The sequence below is a fragment of the Sus scrofa genome, chromosome 7, assembly GCF_054392235.1.
Source record: "Sus scrofa isolate SSC_HxYL_T2T_F1_AM1 chromosome 7, Sscrofa_HxYL_maternal_Yorkshire_Landrace_v2.0, whole genome shotgun sequence".
Taxonomy (NCBI): Eukaryota; Metazoa; Chordata; class Mammalia; order Artiodactyla; family Suidae; genus Sus; species Sus scrofa.
The window spans coordinates 25,512,668-25,536,767 of NC_139389.1; the positions used below are offsets into that span (position 1 = coordinate 25,512,668).

Here is a 24,100-nt window from a genome sequence, read left to right on the forward strand (position 1 = left end):
CCCCTCTGTCTTTATCTCTCTTTTTGGATAACTATAGGACTGTTCCTGCCAGGTCCTTTTTCCTGTCTTGAATTTATCTTGCCCTCTTGTCCTCTTCTTTCTTTTTTCTCTCCTCTCCTCACACTCTTTCCCTCTTACCTTTTACCATTCCTGTTTTTCTTCTTTTTATTTGCTTTTTAGGGCAGCACCCTTGGCATTAGAGGTTCTCAGGTTAGGGGTCCAATTGGAGCTGCTGGCCACAGCCACAGCTACAACAACATGGGATCTGAGCCGCATCCTCAGTCTGCACCACAGCTCACCACAACGTCACATCCTTAACCTGCTAAGTAAGGCCAGGCATTGAACCCGCTTCCTCCTGGATACTAGTTGGGTTTGTTACCACTGGGCCACAAAAAAATCTCCTTGTCTTATTAATTTCACTACTTTTTCAACCTGAAAGTGGGCATAGAATTAAATACCATGTACTTATCTTTCTTTATAAATGCACTTTGTGTTCCTTGTTCTAAATTTGAATAGAATGCAAACTGAATATTTTATATCTCTTGAAAAATTGAGATGTTTTCCTCCTTCTGAATTTCACTGTGTATTCAAGGCTGTTTTTGTAAAAGCGTGAATTAAGAAGCACGGAAGCTTCATGACTTGTGAAGTAAAGTTAAGCAGGAGACTCCTCAAAGATGGATCTTTGCCACATATGTAAAGAAGTGAGGAACACAACAGAGAGTGCAGAGATTATGACATGGCCTTTTCCAGACAAAAACGTATCTGAATTTGTTCTATGCATTTATTTACTGGAAAAATCTGAAATGTCTTCAGAGCTGACGCTGAGATAACTCATTTTACCTTTGGTCATTTCTGTGGAAGTCCATATTCCTCAGGCATAATGTGGACTTTCAAATATTTGTTACAATTCTGTCCAAAATGGAAAAGAACTGATCATTTTAGGGAATCTAAATTAAGGTAGACTAACCTAAACATTATTCTGGCAGTCTCAATAGAAAAAATATATATACTGTCAGGGTTTGAAAACAAGGAGAAGGATTTCTGAATTCTGTGGGGGGAAACAGTCTCACGATTTTGAAAGTACAGTAAATGTATGAAGGAAAGTGACAAGGGAGGAAAACCTTTAGGCAAACGTTGAAAGTAACAGAAACATAAGTTAATAGATAGTTTATCATATGACAAAGCAAAATTAAAGAACAGCAGAGTAACTGAAGAATATATTTGACATGGATGTTAAAAAACAAACCAAAAAAACATGCACCATGTAGAGACAAGCACATCGTATTTTCATGTATGCTCATAAGCTTCAAATTAACTTTTTAACTTTTTATTTAGAAATAATTTCAAAGATACAGAACACAGAGAAGTGTTTCAGGAATAAGACGAGTTCCCCAAAAATCCAATAACCCTTTTCCCAGATTAATCTACTGTTAACATTTTGCCCATTTATCATTGAAACTGTTAATGCTGGCAAAACAACAATGATGAAACAAAACCAGATTGCATCAGCAAGACAGGTAATTTTCTAATATTTATCATAGAAAAATGAACACTATACTTCAAGGAAAATGGCATTTGAAGACCACAACTTTTACTACCACAGCTCTCAGAGCCTTTCTGATGTCCTTATTCCTCAAAGTGTAAATTATGGGGTTTAGCATGGGGGTGACAACACTGTACAGTACTGAGATCAGCCGGTCTTTCGTCAGTGAGTAAGATGAGATGGGCCGTACGTATGTGAAGATGGCGCTGCCATAATAGAGAAGGACAATGACCAGGTGGGAGGCACAGGTGGAAAAGGCCTTTTGTCTCCCCTCTGAGGAGCGGATCCTCAAGATGGTAGAGATAATATAGAGGTAGGAAAGGATGATACCCAGAAAAGGAGCCCATCCAATGAAGACCCCGATGAAGAGTAACACCAACTCATTGACAGAAGTGTCCCCACAAGACAAAATCAACAACGGGGGGATGTCACAGAAGAAATAATTAATCTGGTTGTTGCCACAGAAGGGCAGGTGGAAGGTCAGTACTGTGTGCACTGCTGAATTGAGGAAACCACTAACCCAGCATGAGGCTGCTAACTGGCTATACAGAGCCTTGTTCATAATAACTGAATACCTTAAGGGCTTACAGATCGCAATGTAACGATCATATGCCATTGCTGCCAGCAAAAGACACTCTACTCCCACAAAGAAAAGGAATGCAAAAAGCTGAGTCACACAGCCCCCATAGGAAATGCTTTTCTTCTCTGATAGGAGATGCGCCATCATCTGCGGGACGTTGGTGGTGGTATAACAGATGTCAAGAAAGGCCAAATTCCTCAGAAAAAAATACATGGGGGTATTTAGTCGTATATCAGCCAATGTTACCAAAATAATAAAGGTATTTCCTCCCAAGGTACAGAGATAGATCATAAGAAATATGGTAAAGAGTAAAAACTGCAAATCATTTAAGTCAGAGAATCCTAAAATGATAAATTCAGACAGAGTTGTGTTTTCTCTTTCCATGATGTTTTTTCTTGGGAACTGAGAAAAAAGCAGTACAAATGGCAGTATTCACGTGTGACAATAGCAATCATCTATAAAACAAGAAAATATAGGTTTATAGAGAAAAGAGCCATTATCCACATGAGGAAAAACACTAGGGCATTTAGAATCCATGACATCACAGTGGTGTGTTACCATCATCACATTTTGAAAACCCACACATTTAAATATTTCCTATAGGCTACATCTCTTACAGAACATTGGCAGCACCTTTACATGAAATATTTTAAGTTTATATGCAGTCTAAGGGCTATTTTTTCTTTTGTCACGCCCATGGCATACAGAACTTCCTGAGCCAGGGATTGAACTCATGCCACAGTTCAATTGAATTCTTAACCAGCTAGGCCACCAGGGAACTCCAGTCTAAGGGCTATTTATGTAGATGGATAGTGGCAAGCCCTTCTCTCACACCTTGTTGTGTCTTGGAGATGGTTGGTAACAAATTCATCAGACAATTTGTTTAAGACTTGTGGGGCTATTTGAATCTCTCCTTGTGATGCTTCCTAGTCTTCCTTGCACTCTTGGGGACTGCTTTTTATAGTTTTAATATGTTATATTTTAAGATAATGAAAGTGGAACAGAAAATGCACAAAACGATATGGTACCAGAATATGCTACCATGTACTTTGATAAAATTCATAAAACAAATAATAGCTGAGACTAGCTAGCAAGTCCTGGAACAGACTCTTATAAACCATGGCTTTAAGACTTGAAGATGAGAATGCTATCACTTGTACTGGTTGTTGAAACCACTCCCCAGTGAAGAGAAAACCTAAGAATAGAAAAAGGGACATCGTTTATGTCCCAGGTTTGGTGAGTAAAACATGTCAAATACTTTGTCTCATTTTAGCCTCAAACAGCCTTCTGCAGCCTGTATTCTTCCCAATATCTAGAATGGAAAGTAAGTTTCATCTTGAATGTCACTTCTGATCAAAGTGTAGTGGCTACCCAGAACAGTATTTATAAAACTATGTGATGCTATCTTTGACTCAGAGCAAAACAATGCAACCCCCCTCCACCACAAAGTACTAGATAAATAGAAATTTATACTATGGGCCAGGTAAAGAATAGAAATTAAGACTGAGAGTCTTATTTTTGTAAATTGTGGGATAGTTAAAAATCCATTTAATCAATATAAATCATTTTATTTCTACTTAACTTCCTGGAAGCCATGAATCATTTGAGTGTCATGAAAAAAATATGCTTTCCATTGAAGAAAATCCCTCATGAGTTAGTCTACTGGGGGCAGCACTTGGCTGAATTCCATCTCAGTGGAGAATTGAATGGAAGACAAGAAAATAGTAAGCCCAAAATTTCAGGCCTAGAGCTAAGGAAAAATATAAACTGGCTTTAAGAATTTCTATCAATATTAAAATGAGGGATTTAATCTGAATTCATTTACACAAAAAACTTTCTTGTGCATCATCTGACTGCTTTGTCCCATATACAAATAAGAAACTCTCACTTTGGAAAATTTCCATTTTGAAGAGCGGTTTGTTCAGTGTTATTTGACCCTGAATGGGTATTTTCATAGTGTTTAAGTGAATAAACAAAGGAAAAACTCTACAACAGAGTGCTTCCATTAATCAAAGAATTCTCTAGAACTGAAAACATCATACATGTCAACTGAAAAATCATAAAGAAGGCGAAATCTTGAGAAATCCTGTTCTCTAAGCTTTCATCTGCTGTACTACCATCATCCAGCTCTCTCTCCCACACCGAAGTCTAACTAAGTCCATGCTAACCATAGCTGTTAATATAATCAGTAAGCATTACTGAGTCTAGGGCATGGTGCTTGGTGCATAAAATTCAACAATATATCTTCAACCATCTGTCATGGAATGTACAGAATGGGGCATCTGTAGCTCCAAGTTGGAAGAATCCTTTAAAAGTCATCCAGTCTAGCCACTGAAATACCCTGTACAGTTGTTTGCTAGGTGATAATCCAGATAAAGATCAAACACTGTGTTGATGGGAGATATCAAAAGCTGTAAAGAGAGACTGTTCCATCTTTAAACAAATCCAAGCATTAGAAAAATGCTTGGTCATAATGTGCTGTAATTTTTATAACTGGGAGGATGGTTAAGTTCACCTACTAGCTGCGTGAATACTAAAAAATTCAGCTTTTCCACCCACTTACTAGCTGTGTGACCACCACCAAGATATAAAACTCTTCCTCCCTAAGTGAAAACAAAAATATCTTTCTCATTTGAAAATTGTGAGCACTAAATGAAGTAAAGCCTTTGGTATTTAATATAGCTTGTAGTCATAAAATAACAGGAAATGGTAGACATAATCATTGTTATTTGACATATTTAGCCTCCAAAATAACAGGTAAAGTTTGCTCTCTCTTCTACATGAAAGATTTTACTACATGAAACTTTGACTCTGGACTAAACAAATCCATCTCATTTCTATTTCTCACATAATATGGATTTGACAACAGGCATTTATACCAAATCATGCTGATATGTTTTATCATCTAGTAGGATTTTTATCTTTTCACTGTCATGGACTAAAGGATTGTCTCATTAAAAGAATTCAAATTATTGGGAGAACAAGTGAATCAAACACTTGGGAAAGCCAAACACCTTTCTTATAGCTAAAAAATTACATGAGGTAGGAAGCTACACAGTTGACATATATTTAGGCTGCCTCCCCACACACACCCAGAGGCAGGATGGACATGTTGATTGCCTCCCTTAAATAGAGCTCCATGAGATCTTTGACTTCCTTTCTTCCCAACTACTTCCCTACTATTTTCCAAAGAGTACTGTTAAGAAAACCATAAATTTAAGAGACCAGCTAAAATAAGTAGGGGAGCTTCAGAAGAAGGAAAGAATGGGAAGAAGAGAACAAAAAAAAAGGAAAGAAAGAAAGAAAGAAAGAAAGAAAGAAAGAAAGAAAGAAAGAAAGAAAGAAAGAGAGAAAGAAAGAAGGAAGGAAGGAAGGAAGGAAGGAAGGAAGGAAGGAAATACTTGCCTGTGGTAGCAAAGAGAACATGCTGAAATTCAAATTCCCAGAGCCTGCGGTGAGCTGCTTTTATGGACTCCGAATGGCAGAGTCATTTCCCCTGGAGTTTCTACGCCATTAGGAATACTTAATGAGAGCCCAGGCATCCCTAATGGAGTGCCAATGTTCTGAGAGTTAGAGAAGCAGAACGTGCTCCTTTCGGGAGTTAAAACAGAAAAGTCTCTGGAAAACTTTTCTGTTAAAATAGAAAAGTCTTCATAAGATCTCTCCCCAAAAGGAGACTGACTTGAGAGACCTTTAAGTCTTCAGACACTCCAGTTCCATTCATGTTAATTTGGTACCACCATCCAACTGCCAATGAAAACAAACTGAGGTCCCCCTAAGTTTTGAACATTTCCAGGGTCACAAGGAATGAAAGTCCAGGACTCTTCACTCTCACTCAGGTATCTCATCTCCAAATTAGAAATATCATCCTCACTTAAGCTGGTAAATACTCATTAATCTTTGCATGAATACAGATCATGGATGATAAGATTTAAGGTTAGGTTATGGTTTATTTTCTAAGCAATGGGCATCAGAGGTTAGTAGATGCAAACTATTACATTTAGAATGTATAAGCAATGAGCTACTATATTGCACAAGGAACTATATCCAATCTCTTGGAATAGACCATGATGGAAGATAATATGAGCAAAAGAATATATATATGCATGACTGGGTGACTTTGCTGTACAGCAGAAACTGGCACAGCATTGAAAATCAACTATAATTAAAATTAAATAAAGATATTGTCATGAAGCTAGGAAACTTAATGGGAGAGAAGGGATGATATTGAAAAGGAAAGGAAAGGATAAAAATCAAAATCATTGTGAAGAAAAAAAAAAGATAAGTTTTGGGGTCATATTTATTTTTTAGCCATAGGCAAAAGAAAAATTTATTTATTTATTTATTTATTCTGTCTTTTTTGCTATTTATTGGGCCGCTTCCGCGGCATATGGAGATTCCCAGGCTAGGGGTCCAATCGGAGCTGTAGCCATCGGCCTACGCCAGAGCCACAGCAACGCGGGATCCGAGCCGCGTCTGCAACCTACACCACAGCTCACGGCAACGCCGGATCGTTAACCCACTGAGCAAGGGCAGGGACCGAACCCGCAACCTCATGGTTCCTAGTCGGATTCGTTAACCACTGCGCCACGACGGGAACTCCCAAAAGAAAAATTTAAAAGAACTGAAGGTTAAATCTTGGGTGAAGAAGTTCGAAGAACAGTAAAGACATTGACTAAAAAAGATGCCCAAAGAAAAACTTTATTTTGGCTACGAAAAGAATTTTGAATGAGTCAAGCTTTGAGGTTTTATCAGGGCACTGAGATTAAATTAGAGAAATGCAAATCAAAACTACCATGAGATACCACCTCACACCTGTCAGAATGGCCATCATTAATAAGTCCACAAATAACAAATGCTGGAGGGTCTGTGGAGAAAAGGGAACCCTCCTGCACTGTTGGTGGGAATGTAAGCTGGTACAACCACTATGGACAACCACTATGGAGGTACCTTAGAAAACTATACATAGAACTACCATATGACCCAGCAATCCCACTCTTGGGCATATACCTGGACAAAATTTTCCTTAAAAGAGACATATGCACCTGCATGTTCATTGCACCACTATTCACAATAGCCAAGACATGGAAACAACCCAAATGTCCATTGACAGACGATTAGATTAGGAAGACATGGTATATACATACAATGGAATACTACTCAGCCATAAAAGAAGAACGACATAATGCCATTTGCAACAACATGGATGGAATTAGAGACTCTCATCCTGAGTGAAGTAAGTCAGAAAGAGAAAGACAAATACCATATGCTATCACTTATATCTGAAATCTCATATATGGCAAAAAATGAACCTTTCCACAGAAAAGAAAATCATGGACTTGGAGAACAGACTTGTGGTTGCCAGGGGGGAGGGAGTGGGGTGGTGGGGGAGCTTGGGGTTAATAGATGCAACCTATTGCTTTTGGAATGGATTAGCAATGAGATCCTGCTGTGTAGCACTGGGAACTATGTCTAGTCACTTATGATGGAGCATGATAATGTGCAAAAATAGAATGTGTACATGTATGTGTAACTGGGTTACCATGCTGTACAGTAAGAAAAAAAAAATTGTATTGGGGAAATAACTATTTAAAAATAATAATAACAAAAAAGAAAAAAAAACAAAAAAATAAAAAAGCATATGCCAGTTCCTGCTGTGGGTCAGTAGTAATGAATCTGACTAGTATCCAGAAGGATGCGGGTTCGATCCCTGGCCCTGCTCAGTGGAGTAAAGATCCGGAGTTGTCCTGAGTTGTGGTATAGTTTGCAGATGTGGCTTGGATCTGGTGTTGCTGTGGCTAAGACATAGGCCAGCAGCTGTAGCTCCGATTCAACCCCTAATAACTTTAGGTAAGACAGAAGTGCATTTTTATTTTAAGAGATTCTTCCATATGTCACACCTGCAGTCCAAAAATGCAAAAAAAAAAAAAAAGTATGCAAGACATGAGTACAGTGATTATCATAGAAAGAGTGCTGAACAAATGCAAGCTATTTCTATTAATAATTATTTTTCAAGCAGAACTGCCAAAGAATATTTTAATATTAAACTGGTACTCAAGAGTTAAGTAATCTTTTTACAAATACATGTTATTTGTTTTTTTTTTAAGATTTTTATTTTTTGCTGTATAGCACTGGGAACTATATCTAGTGAATTATGATGGGGCATGATAATGTGAGAAAAAAGAATGGTATATGTATGTGTGACTGGGTCACCATGCTGTACAGTAGAAAACTGACAGAACACTGTAAACCAGCTATGATGGAAAAAAAATAAAAATCACTTAAAATTTAAAAAAAGAAAAAAAGATTTTTATTTTTTCTATTATAAAAGTTGAATCACAATGTGGTCAATTTCTGCTGTGCAGCAAAGTGACCCAGACACACACATACACACACACACATTTTCTCACATTATCCTCCACACATGCATTTTATTTGGAATGAAAGTAGTATTTGATTGAAAGAACTAAAGAAGACTACATAGCGTGAAATATAAAAGCAAAGAGCCAAAAACCAAATTTTTGTTAATGCCAAAATTCAGGATATGAAAAAGAGAAATAAAGATAACTAAAACTTGCAGGCCAGGACAAAAGCCATATAGACAACAAAACTGATTTCCAAGTGACACACTTATCTTGGAAATGAATTTACTCTGCTTTTACTCTCTGATCTTTAACTGTCAAATAATAATGAACCAAAACCAACAAATTTAATTTAAAGAAGAGGCTAGAAACTTTAAATTTATCTAAGAAAAACATAATTTTCAATGTACAATATTTGTGTCTTACCCTTAATTCAATTTACTGTTAAAATGGTGGCTATATCAGGTTGTTTCAAGTGTAACAGACCTGAATTAAAAGTAATTTTAGGTAAGACAGAAGTGTATTTTTCTTTTAAGAGATTCTGGAGATAGCAGTCTATGCTGAGTTCAGCAACCTTCTCTGTTTCACAAGGTTGTAGGGCATCGGTACTCTTTCCAGTAATTAACTACAAATTCACACAGCACGTTCTTTATCTTCATGGTCCAAGACGGCACTAGGGCTCCAGTAGAGTGGAAAAGGAGAAACAAAGAGGAAAAGAAAAACAAAGAGGAAAAGAGCAAATGCTATAATGAATATGTGCTGTCTTGACCCAATTTTCAAGTCATGGCTAAAAACTCTCACCTCAGCCACTTGGCCTATGGAACCCCACTATTCACACTGCACATACTGCAACTGCTTTTTTATGGGGTCTCACACTCCAGAGACCATTAGCTCATACCCCAACCACTTGTTTGGACTAGGTACGAAACAACTCAGGACAGGGTCTATACCCTACAGCTGGCAGATATTTCCCCCATTCCTCAGGTTCCCTTTTCATTTTACTGATTCTTTATTTTGCTATGCAAAAGGGAATTGTTTTCCTTCTTTCTTTATTTTTTTTTTTGTCTTTTGAGGGCATCACCCATGGCATATGGAGATTCCTAGGCCAGAGGTTGAATCAGAGCTGTAGCTAACAGCCTATGCCAGAGCCACAGCAACATGCCAGATCCGAGGCACAGCTGCAACCTTCACCACAGCTCGTGGCAACAGCAGATCCTTAACCCACCAATCAAGGCCAGGGATCAAATGCACATCCTCATGGACACTAGTCAGATTCGTTTCCACTGAGCCATGATGGGAACTCTGGGAATTGTTTTCTTAATTTATTTTTCAGGTAGTTTGTTATTAGTATATATAAATGCAACTGATTTTTATAGGTTGCTACTATGTCCTGAAACTTTCCTGAATATGTTTATTGGTTTCAACAGGTTTTAATCGAGTCTTTAGAGTTTTCTATATATAAGGTCATGTCATCTGTAAATAAAGAAACTTAACTTCTTTTTTCTGATTTGGATAACTTTTATTTCTTTACTTGCCTAATTCTTCTGGCTATGACTTCCAGTACTATGTTAAACAGAAGTGGTGAGAATGGGCTCCCCTGTCTTGTTTTTGGTCCTAGGAGAAAAGCCTCCAGGTTTATTCCTGTGTAGGCTGCATGCACCCTCATGTTCTGGTCAGGCCATGATTGCTGTGGATGCTCTAGTGGATGGCACTGGGCCTCAGGCTGGCTGGCTGAGAGACCCAGTCAGGACTTCTGTAAACACTCTAGTGGGTGAGGATGGCCCTGGCCCCACTGGCTGAGAGGTTAGGCCACACCTACTATGAATGTGCTAATGTGTGAGACCATGACCTGGCCTCACTGTCTGCAAGGCCAGCTTAACATCTGCAGGCTTACTAGAGTGCAGAGCTAAAGCAGAGTGGACTGGAACATACAGAGGAGACAAAATTGAGCCAGTGGGGAAGAGGGAGATTGTGGGCACCACCTCTGCTCAGTTCTGTCTCCTCTGTGTGTTCCAGTTCACCCTCTTTTATATGTACAGATGTGTGGAATTCTCTGACCTCCTGGTGTGTTTGGCAGAGGCACCTTTGTTGAGTGGTGGATGTTTTGCTGGTTATAGATTGAAAGGGAGGGACAAAAAGAATGTCTCATTCTGTGGTGATGCCGATATAACTCCCATTCATTAGTTATTAGCAATTTTCTTTCCACCATATACATTGCATAAAAGGGTATTTTCCAATGTAATTTCCAAAATGAGAAAGTGAACTTATACCTCTATCCTAGGAAATGAAAAGACATTTGAATAGACAGTAAAATTAGGCAAGCAAAACACTGTTGCTATGCATGGTTCTGAAAGCAGGGCCAAAGACAGTAAAGACAGAAAACAGAAAAAAATGAAAAAATAAAATCAAACTCCATAGGAATTCCCCAAGTCTACCTCATCATGTTGTATGTGTGAAAACAAAACATTGCTTCTTCTTACAACAATTCTCAGCACCCCAGAGACACTCTCCCTCAAGATTTTTTTGGTTTTTTTGTCCAGGGGTAGGTGAAGTATAAAAAGGCAGGCAAATTTTCAGAAAGGGAGGAAAAGACTTTTGTAAATAAAGACCTTATACTGCAATCCCAACATGAATTCCACTTTCAAATTTTTTTCTACTGTTTATAATCACTAGGAGTGTCAACCTGAAAAGCGTTCTTACTACCTATGTCTGAACACTCAATCAGGTAAGAAAATAAAATAGAATACAGGCTGGGAGATCGCCCATATTTTTCTTTCTGTTAGTGACTGATCTGTCTGTTTGCCAGGATTAAAATTAAATGCCAAGTTCGAGTTGATTTCCTATCTTACAATAGACTGCTCATTTCATCTGTGGATTATGAAAGCACTTTACCTCCCACATTTTTATTGCTACATCACACTCCTCATTCAACATGCCTCCTTCTCTAGATGTTCTTCAGAGTGAGTCTTTAATGTCTAAATATTGATATTTCATCAAAAGAAACATTTGGGATAGAGGAATCTGATTGCTGACTTTCTTTAAAAGTTAAGAAAGGTTTGCGTGTATGTGTGTTTTGTTTTGTTTTACTCCAAATAAGTTTTTGATATTGTTTTGTGGGTCAGAAAACCAAAACGATATTTGGCATATCATTTTTGTTTTAAATGATAGTGGTAAATTTATTTAAATACACAAAATATACATGACTATCCAAAAAAAACTACCCTGAATTATTTGAAACAGCCCTTTATGGGGGTGTAGTAGAGGTTAGATAATTTTCTCAAAATTTCTTTCATCTATAAAGCCTCAAATCCCACAGTTTCTTTCAAAGCGTTCCCAGTTCATTCACTTTTTTTACTCAAGTCACATCAAATTATTTTCCTCTGCCCTCAGTGATTTCTCAAAATTGAATTATTCCTTCTTTATAGGAAGCTCTATAACATCAGCATCTCTGTTCAAATTTGCTTATAGTTCTTATTCTTTCCTCAGTCCCTATCACATCTGTAAGTTTCCCACATACTCTTGCTACTTCCCTTCCAATACAAAAGAGCTAATTCATTGCATAGGCAAACAAAAGGAACAAATAGGATGCTATTGCATGTACTTATGTCTGCTTTTGTCAAAGTACCTGAAGAAAGAAAAAAAAAAAGCCAGGTATCTTGCAAATAATGAAAAAAGATTCAAAAGCTTTCTTACTTTTTTTTTTTTTTTTTTTTTTTTGGTATTTTGTCTTTTTGAGGGCTGCAGCCACAGTATATGAAGGTTCCCAGGCTAGGGGTCTAATGGGAGCTGTAGTCACTGGCCTACACCAGAGCCACAGCAACACCAGATCCGAACCGCGTCTGCGACTTACCACAGCTCAAGGCAACACTGGGGATCCTTAACCCACTGAGTGAGGCCTGGGATCAAACCTGCAACCTCATAGTTCCTAGTCAGATTTGTTTCCTCTGTTCCATGATGGGAACTCCCTTTCTTACATTTTAATAAATAATGAAAATTTAGTCAAATATCAAACTTGACTAACTTGCAATTAATTACTAAAGAATCTTAGCATTCACTGAAGGAAAGACTCATTTCAGTTTTGCAAATGAGATGAAAATTAATGCATTCCTTTAGTAGAAAGCAAGAATTTTATTTGATAGAAAGGTCAAAAGAGAGAACACAGTTTTCAAATAAAAGAAGACAGACATTTGGGACAACTTCGGAGAGAGCTGATATAAGCAGATAGACTTATGGGATCATAAAAGACAGCCTAACTGCCAGCGACACATTCATGGAGCTAAAAGTCAAGGTGAATTTCCCTTGAGGTAGAATATTCCTTAATATTTAAAGTGCCAGTTTATTGAAGGCAAAATAAAAACAGAACTTTAGGAAACAAATCATAAGTAACATCATTTTAAGGGTACTGAAGAAGCCATACATCTCTCAAAGAGAAGCCATTATAAGGCAAAATAAGGAAATGTTGAGCCCATCTGAGGAAGAAATTTTTTCTTACCCAGGGATTCGGCAATCTAGGAAAAGAAAGGAGTCCCATGGCAACTATAGAATAGAAGCACAATAATATTTGACATCAAAGTAGTCATTTAGAGTTCCTATTTTGAAAAAACATAAGGCTCAGATCATGGGCAAAAACTAAGCTCATCATCACATATAGCTCTTCATCAAATATACCCAGGCTAATATATGATAAAGTGATTTTATTTCTTACCCTAGTAAGGAGTGCGGGTCAGTAAGAGAAGCAGAATGAGAACACCACTGGCTCCAGTTACATTCTAAGATAAGAGGAGGAAACGTTATTACTACTGTTTTAAAGAGTATATGCTTTTTTTTTTAAGGACTTTATAGTTGTAATGAGTTCATCCCTGTCTAATTTTCTAAAGTTAAAATCCTTAAGATGGCTTATTAGGTCTAGAGATAGCAATTCAGTGGAATACCTAAAAAGCTGCCTCCTGTTAGAGTTGTTACACTCAATTAGTGATATATATCTTCAACATTCAACAGTCTAATGGCCCAAATGCTATACCACTTCTGAGGTTGGGATTATCCAGGACAGTACTACTATTATTGAAAACATTTTGTCTTGGAAAGAAATCCTGGGATGGAAGGACTGGTTCTCAATATGGACAGTATTCCACATATTATTTTGTCTTTTAAGTGATGCCCAATCAAACATCAGTCACTGAATTTCTTCTCCTCGGAGTGACAGACATCCAAGAACTGCAGCCTTTGCTCTTCGTGCTTTTCCTCGCAATTTACTTGGTCATCGTGGCTGGGAATGGAGCCATCCTGATGGTTGTCATCTCTGAGCCAAGACTCCATTCTCCTATGTATTTCTTCCTGGGAAACCTGTCCTGTCTAGATATCTGCTACGCCACAGTGACGCTGCCAAAGATGCTGGGGAACTTCCTCTCCTCACACAAAGCAATTTCTTTCTGGGGATGCATAAGCCAGCTTCACTTCTTCCACTTCCTGGGCAGCACAGAGGGCCTGTTGTTGGCCGTGATGGGTTTTGACCGCTTCGTGGCTATCTGCAAACCACTTCGTTACACTCTTATCATGAATCCTCGGGTCTGTGCTCAAATGGCTGTCACTGTCTGGATCATCGGTTTTCTCTATGCCCTGATGCACTCCATAATGACCTCTCACTTAAACTTCTGTGGTTCCAACCATATCCATCACTTCTTCTGTGATATTAAGCCTTTGCTGGAGTTAGCCTGTGGGAACATTGAGCTTAACCAGTGGCTGCTCAACACTGTCACAGGGACTATTGCCATGGGTCCATTCTTTCTAACACTTCTCTCCTATGGCTACATTATCACCCATCTTTCCTTCAAGACCCATTCTTGCAGCATGCTTCATAAAGCACTGTCCACTTGTGCCTCCCACTTCATGGTAGTTGTTCTTTTCTTTGCTCCCGTTGTTTTCACGTATATTCGTCCTACCTCAGGTAGCTCCATGGACCAGGACAGGATCATTGCCATTATGTACAGTGTGGTCACTCCTGTACTAAATCCACTCATCTATACTTTGAGGAACAAGCAAGTAAAAGGAGCCTTAAGGAGGGTGATCAGAAGGAGGCTCTGGCTTGAAGGAGTCTAGAGAAGTCTTCTGAGGCATAAAAAAAGGCAATGAGAAAGTTGATATGTGAAATTATACTGCTTCTCAAATCATTTGCCATGTATATAACAGAGGGTACTGGATAAAAAAATAAATGGGTAAGTCTAGTCAAGTTGTATTAAATAATGCGTTCTTAGGTAGTAGAAAGGGAAGTTGAACAAATGAAACACCAGCCATGGAACTCTAATGCTGAATTTGTTTGTGAGGTATCAGGTGAATAAACTGATTTGTTATATATTCTAAAGTGTTCATTTCTAAATTTACACATAGAAATATATGCGTATGTTGCCCATGAAGTGTATGATGGATAGTTTTTAAATCTGTTTATTTGTATGATCCTTCCAAGTTGGTAATTTTAGTAATATTTTTAAGGATTTTAATTTAGGACCATAATTACTCAATTAAAAAAATTAACATTGACCTATATCTTTAATGGGAATTTTTAAGACATACCTCATGACTTCATGTGATCCAAGTGGGGAGGAAAAAAAAGTAATTAAGGAAAATGATATTGTAATCATAAATTAACAGAATCATTATTTTAAAGTAATTAATTAATTAATTTACAGAAATAATATAACCAGTGGTTCATCTAAAGAGTTCTGGAACCATCGTTTTCAGAGACGTTTTAGAATGCCAGTGGTCCAGCTGTCAAGGATTATTGTAAAATGTTATTAAAAGCGAAGGCAGGATTAAATAACATTTCAAGAATATCTTCTATACTATTTGTGGTTTATTTTTTTTCTCAGCTTCTGGTCATGGAAAGCACTGACTTACAGAATTTTTTCTATTTTTTTGTTTGGTTTTCCTATTCTAACCTTATTTCAAGACTCTAAATTAGTACTTTTATTTTACAGTTCTGTAGAAAAAAAAAAAACTAGGTAAAAATTGACTTGTTAAAGGTTATTGTTCATAGAGGAAGAAAGAAGAACCAGGATGTTTGGACTCCTGCATTCTAATTTATGCATATTCCCATGTGATATTAACTGTACACAAAGAACCTGATAAACCATGTAAGAAAAATGGAATGAAACAAGAAAGAAAATAATGAAAAAAATCACACAAGTAATGCCAAATAAGATATCTTTACCTTCTCTAGTACCTAAATAAAAGAATAAATTTTATTTATTTGTATATAGTAAATATCCTTTCTGTCTTCCATATTAGATAACTGTGGATGCCACTCCAAGATTCCAGGCTAATTCCTAGAGTTAATTTCCACGTAGACTAACTTGCAATGTCCTGAGTCTGTTAAGGGAAGAAACAGAATAAATGCAAACTTATATGTATCAGCTAGCACATACCAGCAGGAGTAACATTGGAACTTGATTTTGAGAGTGCTTAGGAGACTGGAACATAAAATTGGATGTTATGTTAGAATCCCTTACCTCGAGGACATTGGATTCTTAGGCAAGGACCCAAGGGATGTGGCCCTTATAAACTTAGACGAGTCCATGATGATGAGTGTGGAAATGCCTGAATTGCCTTTGCAGACAGTAGGAGAAGGATAAAAGAGATTCAGGAAAATGGAGTGAACATATCCTGTGAGGTGAAAAAATACACTGGAATCTTAAGTACCACGAGAGCATAGAAGAGATATGACATTTGCCAAGGTCAACAGGAATGTTCTGGTTTAAGAGTACCAGAATTACCAAGAAGTTCAGTGGTGACTCTCCACTGTAGACTGGAGATGATGATTGGAAAGATAATTACAGACTTGGATCATTAAGAGTGATGGGGAAAAGGGATCTTAAGCAATAGAAGACAAATAGAAGAACTGAACCACCAGAAATGAGACAGTTAAAATTTCCATAACCAACAGTGAGGTCAGAGGGACAGCCAAGAAGCCTTGACCCACAGAGAGTTTTGGAGATGGTTAAGACAATATACTATCTCTAGGGGCAAAATTAAAGGACAGTCAACAAGGATACTGCTGAAACTCTACAGTTAAAAGGCAAGAGTGGAGAAGCAGGACACTGAGTGATCTTCCCCAGCAAGAGGTCACAATTACCTGTGCTGTTTCTTGACCTCAGTGCCTGAAAACATAGTCATGGCCTTGGAGAAGAAGTGGCCTGCAACACCATGGCAAATATTTACTGAAAAGATACCCCTGTTCTTCTGCAAAAGGAACTACTCCATTTATGCTCCCTTTAAGTGTACACTGAGAAAAGGAAAATACCGAAATATTTCAAGGACTATTCGACACTTGATCTGAGTTGGTATCAACATGCCAAGAACCAAAGCATCCTCATGGCCCACCTGTTAGAGTGGGCATAAGGAGATGGAGTAATAAATGGAGTCAGGTTAAATCCTTATTTACAGTGTATCACCTAGTACTGCAGACACATGCAATAGTCATTCCCCAGCAATTAGGTGTAAAATTGGGATTGAATTCCTTTTTCCTTCATCATGGGAAAAAAAAAGCTCCTTCATCATGTCCTTGGTCAGTAGAAAATGAGTTATAATACTAGAGAGGGCCCATTGGAGGCCTTTGAATAGGTCTTCTGGCTGGGATATTAAACGCAAAACAGTATCACATTATGAGTGGGACAGCCAAGATGAATGCCCCCTTTAAATGTCTAATGACAAAGATCACAAGAATCTTGGATAATGACTAATCTAACTACTGATTTATCTCATAATATTTATCCATGCTGCATTTTTTCTGATATTTTCTAATATCTACTGTGCTTTCACTTTTGTTTCTATGCAATTCTTTTTTTTTTTTTTTTTTTTGGTCTTTTTGCCATTTCTAGGGCCACTCCTGCGGCATATGGAGGTTACCAGGCTAGGGGTCGAATCGGAGCTGTAGCCGCCGGCCTATGCCAGAGCCACAGCAACACGGGATCCGAGCCACGTCTGCAACCTACATCACAGCTCACAGCAACGCCAGATCGTTAACCCACTGAGCAAGGGCAGGGACCGAACCTGCAACCTCATGGTTCCTAGTTGGATTCATTAACCACTGCACCACGATGGGAACTCCTGTTTCTGTGCAATTCTGTTGTAGCTTGAGTAATCAAAATGTCCTGGCAATGTTATTTATTTCCACTTGACTATTCCACAGATTTGTAGACTACAAAATCTATATGACTGTAACAACAGATGAATGAAAATGTTTAATAAATTTCAATTATTTTTATGATAATAACTCTCAGGACACTAGTAATATGAGGAACACAAATAAATTTAATAAAAGACATCTGTAAAACTTACTAAAATGTTGTCTATCAAAACTACAGCCAATGTCATGTGCTGTGAGGAACTTTAGAAATATCCCTTCAAGATTTGAAAGAAAAACAAATGTTTTCCACTATCACATTTCTGCTACTATAATTGAAGTTCTCAGCCAATATAATTAAATAGAAACTAAACAGTAGATAAAAGAAGAGGAAAGCAAGAGGCAAAAACTCTAAAAACGAAGAGTACATTTTTATCTATATTTTTAAAACCTTGTAGATTTACCCGAATGAGTTGAAAACTTCCATTCATACAAAAACCTGCACATGGATGTTTATAGCAGCTTTACTGATAAAGGCCAAATTTTTTTATTTTAATGATTTTTATTTTTCCATTATAGTTTACAGTGTTCTGTCAATTTTATACTGTACAGCAAAGTGACTCAGTCACACAAATATGTATATTTACACACTCCTTTTCTCACATTATCCTCCATCATGCTCCATCATAAGTGACTAGATATAGTTCACAGTGCTATACAACAGGATCTCATTGCTTTTCATTCCAAAGGCAATAGTTTGCATCTATTAACCCCAGATTCCCAGTCCATCCCATTCCCTCCCCCTCCCCCTTGGCAACCACAAGTTTTTTCTCCAAATCCATTAGTTTATTTTCTGTGGAAAGGTTCGTTTGTGCTGTATATTAGATTCCAGATATGTGATGTCATATGGTATTTGTCTTTCTCTTTCTGACTTACTTCACCTAGTATGAGAGTCTCCTATTCCATCCATGTTGCTACAAATGGCATTGTTTTGATCTTCTTTATGGCTGAAATGTATTCCATTGTGTATATATACCACGTTTTCTTAATCCAAGCATCTGTGGGTGGACATTTAGGTTGCTTCCATGTCTTGGCTACTGTGAATAGTGCTGCAATGAACATATGGGTGCATGTGTCTTTTTCATGAAAGGTTTTGTTCAAGGAAAGTTGAACAAAAGTCGGATGGCTGGGACATAAGGTAGTTCTGTACTTAGTTTTCTGAAGTACCTCCATGCTGCTTTCCATTTTGGTTAAACCAATTTATATTCCCGCCAACAGTGCAGGAGGGTTCCCTTTCTCCACACCCCCTCCAGCATTTGTTGTTTATGGACTTATTAACGATGGTCATTTTGACAGGTGTGAGATGGTACTGCACTGTACCAGTGATTTGCATCTCTCTAATAATCAGTGATGTTGAACATTTTTTCTCTTTTTTTTTTTTTTTTTTGTCTTTTGTCTTTTTGTTGTTGTTGCTATTCTTGGGCCGCTCCCACGGCATATGGAAGTTCCCAGGCTAGGGGTCGAATCGGAGCTGTAGCCACCAGCCTATGCCAGAGCCACAGCAACGTGGGATCCGAGTTGCGTCTGCAACCTACACCACAGCTCACGGCAACGCCGGATCGTTAACCCACTGAGCAACGGCAGGGACCGAACCTGCAACCTCATGGTTCCTAGTTGGATTCGTTAACCACTGCGCCACGATGGGAACTCCTGAACATTTTTTCAAGTGCTTGTTGGCCATCTGCATATCTTCTTTGGAAAAATGTATATTCAGGTTTTATGCCCATTTTTAAATTGGGTTGTTGAGTTTTTGCTCTTGAGTTATATAAGTTGTTTGTATATTTTAGAGATTAAGGCCTTGTCAGGTGCATCATTTGAAACTATTTTCTCCCATTCTGTAAGCTGTCTTTTTGTTTTCTTTTTGGTTTCCTTTGCTGTGCAAAAGCTTGTCCGTTTGATTAGGTCCCATTGGTTTATTTTTGCTTTTACTTCTGTTGCTTTGGGAGACTGACCTGAGAAAATATTCATGATGTTGAGGTCAGATAACGTTTTGCCTATGTTCTCTTCTAGGAGTCTGATGGTGTCTTGTCTTATATTTAAGTCTTTCTGTCATTTGGAGTTTATTTTTGTGCATGGTGTGAGGGTGTGTTCTAGTTTCATTGATTTGCATGCAGCTGTCCAGGTTTCCCAGCACCAATTGCTGAAAACACTGTCTTTTTCCCATTTTATATTCTTGCCTCCTTTGTCAAAGATTAATTGGCCAAAGCTGTGTGGGTTTATTTCTGGGTCCTCTACTCTGTTGCATTGGTCTGTATGTCTGATTTGGTACCAGTATCACACTCTCTTGATGACTGTGGCTTTGTAATATTGCCTGAAGTCTGGGAGAGTTATGCCTCCTGCTTGGTTTTTGTTCCTCAGGATTGCTTTGGCAATTCTGGGTGTTGTGTGGTTCCATATAAATTTTTGGATTGTTTTATCTAGTTCTGTGAAAAATGTCATGGGTAATTTGATAGCGATTGCATTGAATCTGTAGATTGCTTTGGGTGGTATGGCCATTTTTAAGATATTAAGTTGTCCAACCTAGAAGCATGGAATAACTTTCCATTTCTTTGAATACTCTTTCATTTCCTTGATTACTCTATAGTTCTTAGCATATAAGTCTTTCATCTTCTTGGTCAGGTTGATTCCTAGGTAAAAAAAGACAAAAATGCAGCTTAAATGAATATTGTCAAATGAAAGAAGCCAGCGTTGGAAGGGCTGCATGCTATATGACTCCAAGAATATGGCATTCTGGGAAAGGAATAACTGAAGCCAGTAAAAAGATCAGAGGTTGCCAAAGGTTTGAAGAGAGGGAGAGATAAAGACGTCATGCATAGGGGATTTTTAGGGCAGTAACAAGTATTCTGTACAATACAGTAATGGGGGATACATGACATTATACATTTGTCAAAATGTATAGAATGAACAGCATAAAGAGTGAAACATAATTAGAATCTTAAGTAACGCTGCCTCATACAAGACCAACATATACAAATCAATCATTCATCTATAGCTGCAAGAATTACATAGAAAATTTAATCGGATATAAGATACAATGAGAATAAAAACAAATTCACTTTTAAAAATGAAAATGTGCAAAAAATTTTAAAATTATATCCAGATTTAAATTAAAACTGAATTGAAATATGAATACATCATACGTATAGATGATATTAAGCATTATAAAATTGTAATCTAAATATACACCAAAATGAATTTAATATACTTTAAAGAAATTCCAAGAGAATTTGTGACGAATTCAACAACCTGATTCTAAAGTTTATACTGAAGAATAAATGTTCATAAATAGATAACTTTGTAGAAGAATTTTATCGATTGGACTTGATCTACAAAATAATACAACAGGAAGTTCTAATGTGGTGTAGCAGCTTAAGCATCTGGCATTGCTACAGCACTGGCACAGGTCACAACTGCAGCGTGGTGTCTATCCCCAGCCTGAGAACTTACACATGCCAAGGGTGCAGCCAAAAGATTAGTAAAAATAGAAAACAGTACAACCACATGAACCCACATTAATAAAAAGTTATCAATTACTAGTGTAAGAAGAGGTAAATAAATCCATATACCCTGTCTTGCTGTGAGAAGTCAACACACAAGGAGAGAATACATGCAGATGTTGCAGTTGCCCCATTGAGTTTTCACACAAGAGCCAACATCAATTGCTCATCAGGCAATGATAACCACTGCTGAAATCTGCCTGTAACTGAATAAGCGACCTCAAGCAAAAACTGTTCATCCACACATACTAGAGAGAAAATAATAAATTGTTGTTCTAAGTCAGTTAGTTTGCTCTTCAGTGATGTACAAACAGAAGATGTTCACTAAGTGTTCCATCCTGGACGTACTGTGTAAGAGTTCAAAATTCCTGCCGAGATTATTTGATCACTAAAGCTCTTGTATTACTTAAATTCTTAGGAGAGAAAAAAATCCTCTGTGTCTGTCACCAGAGAATAAAAATATGGTAGAGCTTAATTAAATTCAATTTTACAGATAATTAAGAAGATCTATTATAGATAAGGCACAGTGCCAGATGGTGGTTGTAACAAAAAGATGAACTAAATAAGTCATTGTTTCAAAGAAATAACATTCTAATAAAAACCATTAAAATAGCTGAGAAAAGCATAAATATCAATAGATTATTGCCAATTACTTTGACTTTACAGTGATACACAAAGCGAACATGATTCCCTTGAATAAGCATTTACTTGGCAATGAACAAACTGAAAAATAGATTTAACCCTTAATGTTGGGTTTTCCAGAATATAAGTCACAAGTTGCAATGTGTTTCAACAGTTTAATCCCATGGACACAAATAAACAGAAATTCCAGATAACTAGGTGTGATCATTAAATTAAATCAACAGAAAAATACTCCACATGAAAACTCTATGTAATTGCAAGTTTTGGCCCCAGGGTATTTTCAAGGAGCCCCAAATACCCAGAGCATTCGAGGATCTCTCCACTCATGACACAGGAGCCATGCAGAGGAGCATAAACTCTAATAATGAGAATGGAAATCCTTATTTTTCCTCTCCGCAGACAATGCTTTACTGAAAGTGGCTGAATTACCTTCTGCTAAGCAGTAACTGAGAAATTTTCCCTAAGTTTAGAAAGGAAGTTCCTGGATTTGCTCTGGTGAGTTTTCATGGTGTCTAAAAGGGATGTTTATACTGAAAAATAGAAAGTCAATGAATAATAGGATTTGAGTGGGTGGGATAAAACCAGTCTTTGTTATTTATTTCATAAAAGCGAAAGTTACAAAGTTATCAACTGTGAATTTTTTAAATAAAAATTGCAAATCCAGGGAGAGATTTAAATTGTTTGTTTCAGAAACATATTGTGCAGTGTAATTCCCATTTTCTCAGCGATTCCTCCCTTTTTCATCTAGCAATGAAATCTGGGATAAATGAACCACAGGAGGAAATAACCTGATATCCTTCTATTCTTTTATATATATTTGTATATATACATATATATATAAAATGATTTTCATCTTTTCCCATTATAGCTGGTTTACAGTGGTCTGTCAGTTTTCCACTGTACAGCATGATGACCCAGTTATACACACATGTATACTTTTTTTGGAGTAGATTAGCAATGAGATATTCTTCTATTCTTATTATTTATTGACCTTAATGGTGACTTAGAAGAGATGTGAGATCCTACCTATATCAGAGATATTGGTCTAACAGTAGAGAAAAATGAGAAAACTAAGGATGTATCAAAATATTATAATGTCAGCAAAACAATCACATTTTCCATGTTTACAAAATAAGGACCAATAAAGATCCCAAAGAGAAAGACTGTAAGGACACAAGATTATGAGAAGCATGGGAGCATATGCCTCCTGTCACAACCAGTCATCCAGGTTTCAAGTCTCTTCTATGTCTTAGGGAGAAATTCTGTTGTTGATGAAATATAAGAAAATTTGGTAATGATAAGACCATGGTTCATATTTTGAGAGAAATGCAGAAAATATTTCACAACAAGAAATAAATGATATAAATTATTAAATTATTCATATACACTTTTGTTATGTATTAAAAGCACTAATATCTGCTTTAAAATAAGCAAAGGAATGAAGATTTGAATGCCTCATTTGTTAAGAGAGTTAAGTTGCAGATAAAAAGTACTCAGTGAGATCAAAGAAGCAAAAGTAATTAAAATTCTGGATCAACATTCAAAGTAGAATGCTACAAGACCTTTGCCATTTCAGTAAAGTGACTCTGTTCTATCAGTAATTTCTGAATCACTGATGATTATATCTTATTCTTGCTTTAATTTTTAGTTAATTAAAAATGAAGGATAGGTTTGAGATAGAAATCTTGTAAAATTAATTGTGATGACAGTTGTACAATTATAAATATAAAAAATTCATTGAGTTAATAAAAAAAAAGATAAAGGATGAGGAGTTGCATTGTGGCTCAGTGGTAATGAACCCAAATACTATCCATGAGGATGTGGGTTCAACCCCTAGCCATGCTCATTGGCTAAAGGATCTGGCACTGCCATGAGCTGTGCTGTAGATTGAAGGCGTGGCATGGATCTGGAGTTGCTGTGGCTGTGATGTAGGCCAGCAGATGTGGTTTCGATTCGACCCCTAGCCTGGGGACTTCCATATGCCACAGGTGTGGCCCTAAAAAGTAAAATTAAATTAAATTAAATTAAAGATAAATAATTTTTAGGCGTTTATGAACATTTTATTTCCTTTTAAAATATTATACCAGGGGAGTTCCCATCGTGGCTTAGTGGTTAGCTAACCTGACTAATATCCATGAGGATGTGGGTTCGATCAGTCAGGGGGATAAGGATCTGGAATTGCCCTGAGCTGTGGTGTAGGTTGCAGACGCAGCTTGGATCTGGCGAGTTGCTATGGCTGTGCCTACAGCTCCGATTTGAATCCTAGCCTGGGAACCTCCATATGCTGTGGGTGTGGCCCTA

General features: G+C 37.3%; 2 protein-coding genes across 2 annotated transcripts; one reads left to right on the plus strand and one right to left on the minus strand.

The window, feature by feature from the left end:
* Window positions 1-1,559: 1,559 nt before the first annotated feature.
* Window positions 1,560-2,507, minus strand: LOC146401415 (olfactory receptor 5V1-like). The gene has a single exon (XM_084970509.1). The coding sequence runs from the start codon at window positions 2,505-2,507 to the stop codon at window positions 1,560-1,562; it is 948 nt and encodes a 315-aa protein (XP_084826635.1).
* An 11,132-nt stretch (window positions 2,508-13,639) lies between these two features.
* Window positions 13,640-14,581, plus strand: LOC146401416 (olfactory receptor 12D1-like). Its single transcript, XM_001929475.3, has one exon. The coding sequence runs from the start codon at window positions 13,640-13,642 to the stop codon at window positions 14,579-14,581; it is 942 nt and encodes a 313-aa protein (XP_001929510.3).
* Window positions 14,582-24,100: the final 9,519 nt, after the last annotated feature.

Coding starts and splice junctions, on each gene's coding strand:
- LOC146401415 (XM_084970509.1), bottom strand. CDS start 2,507: ATGGAAAGAGAAAACACAACTCTGTCTGAATTTATCATTTTAGGATTC.
- LOC146401416 (XM_001929475.3), top strand. CDS start 13,640: ATGCCCAATCAAACATCAGTCACTGAATTTCTTCTCCTCGGAGTGACA.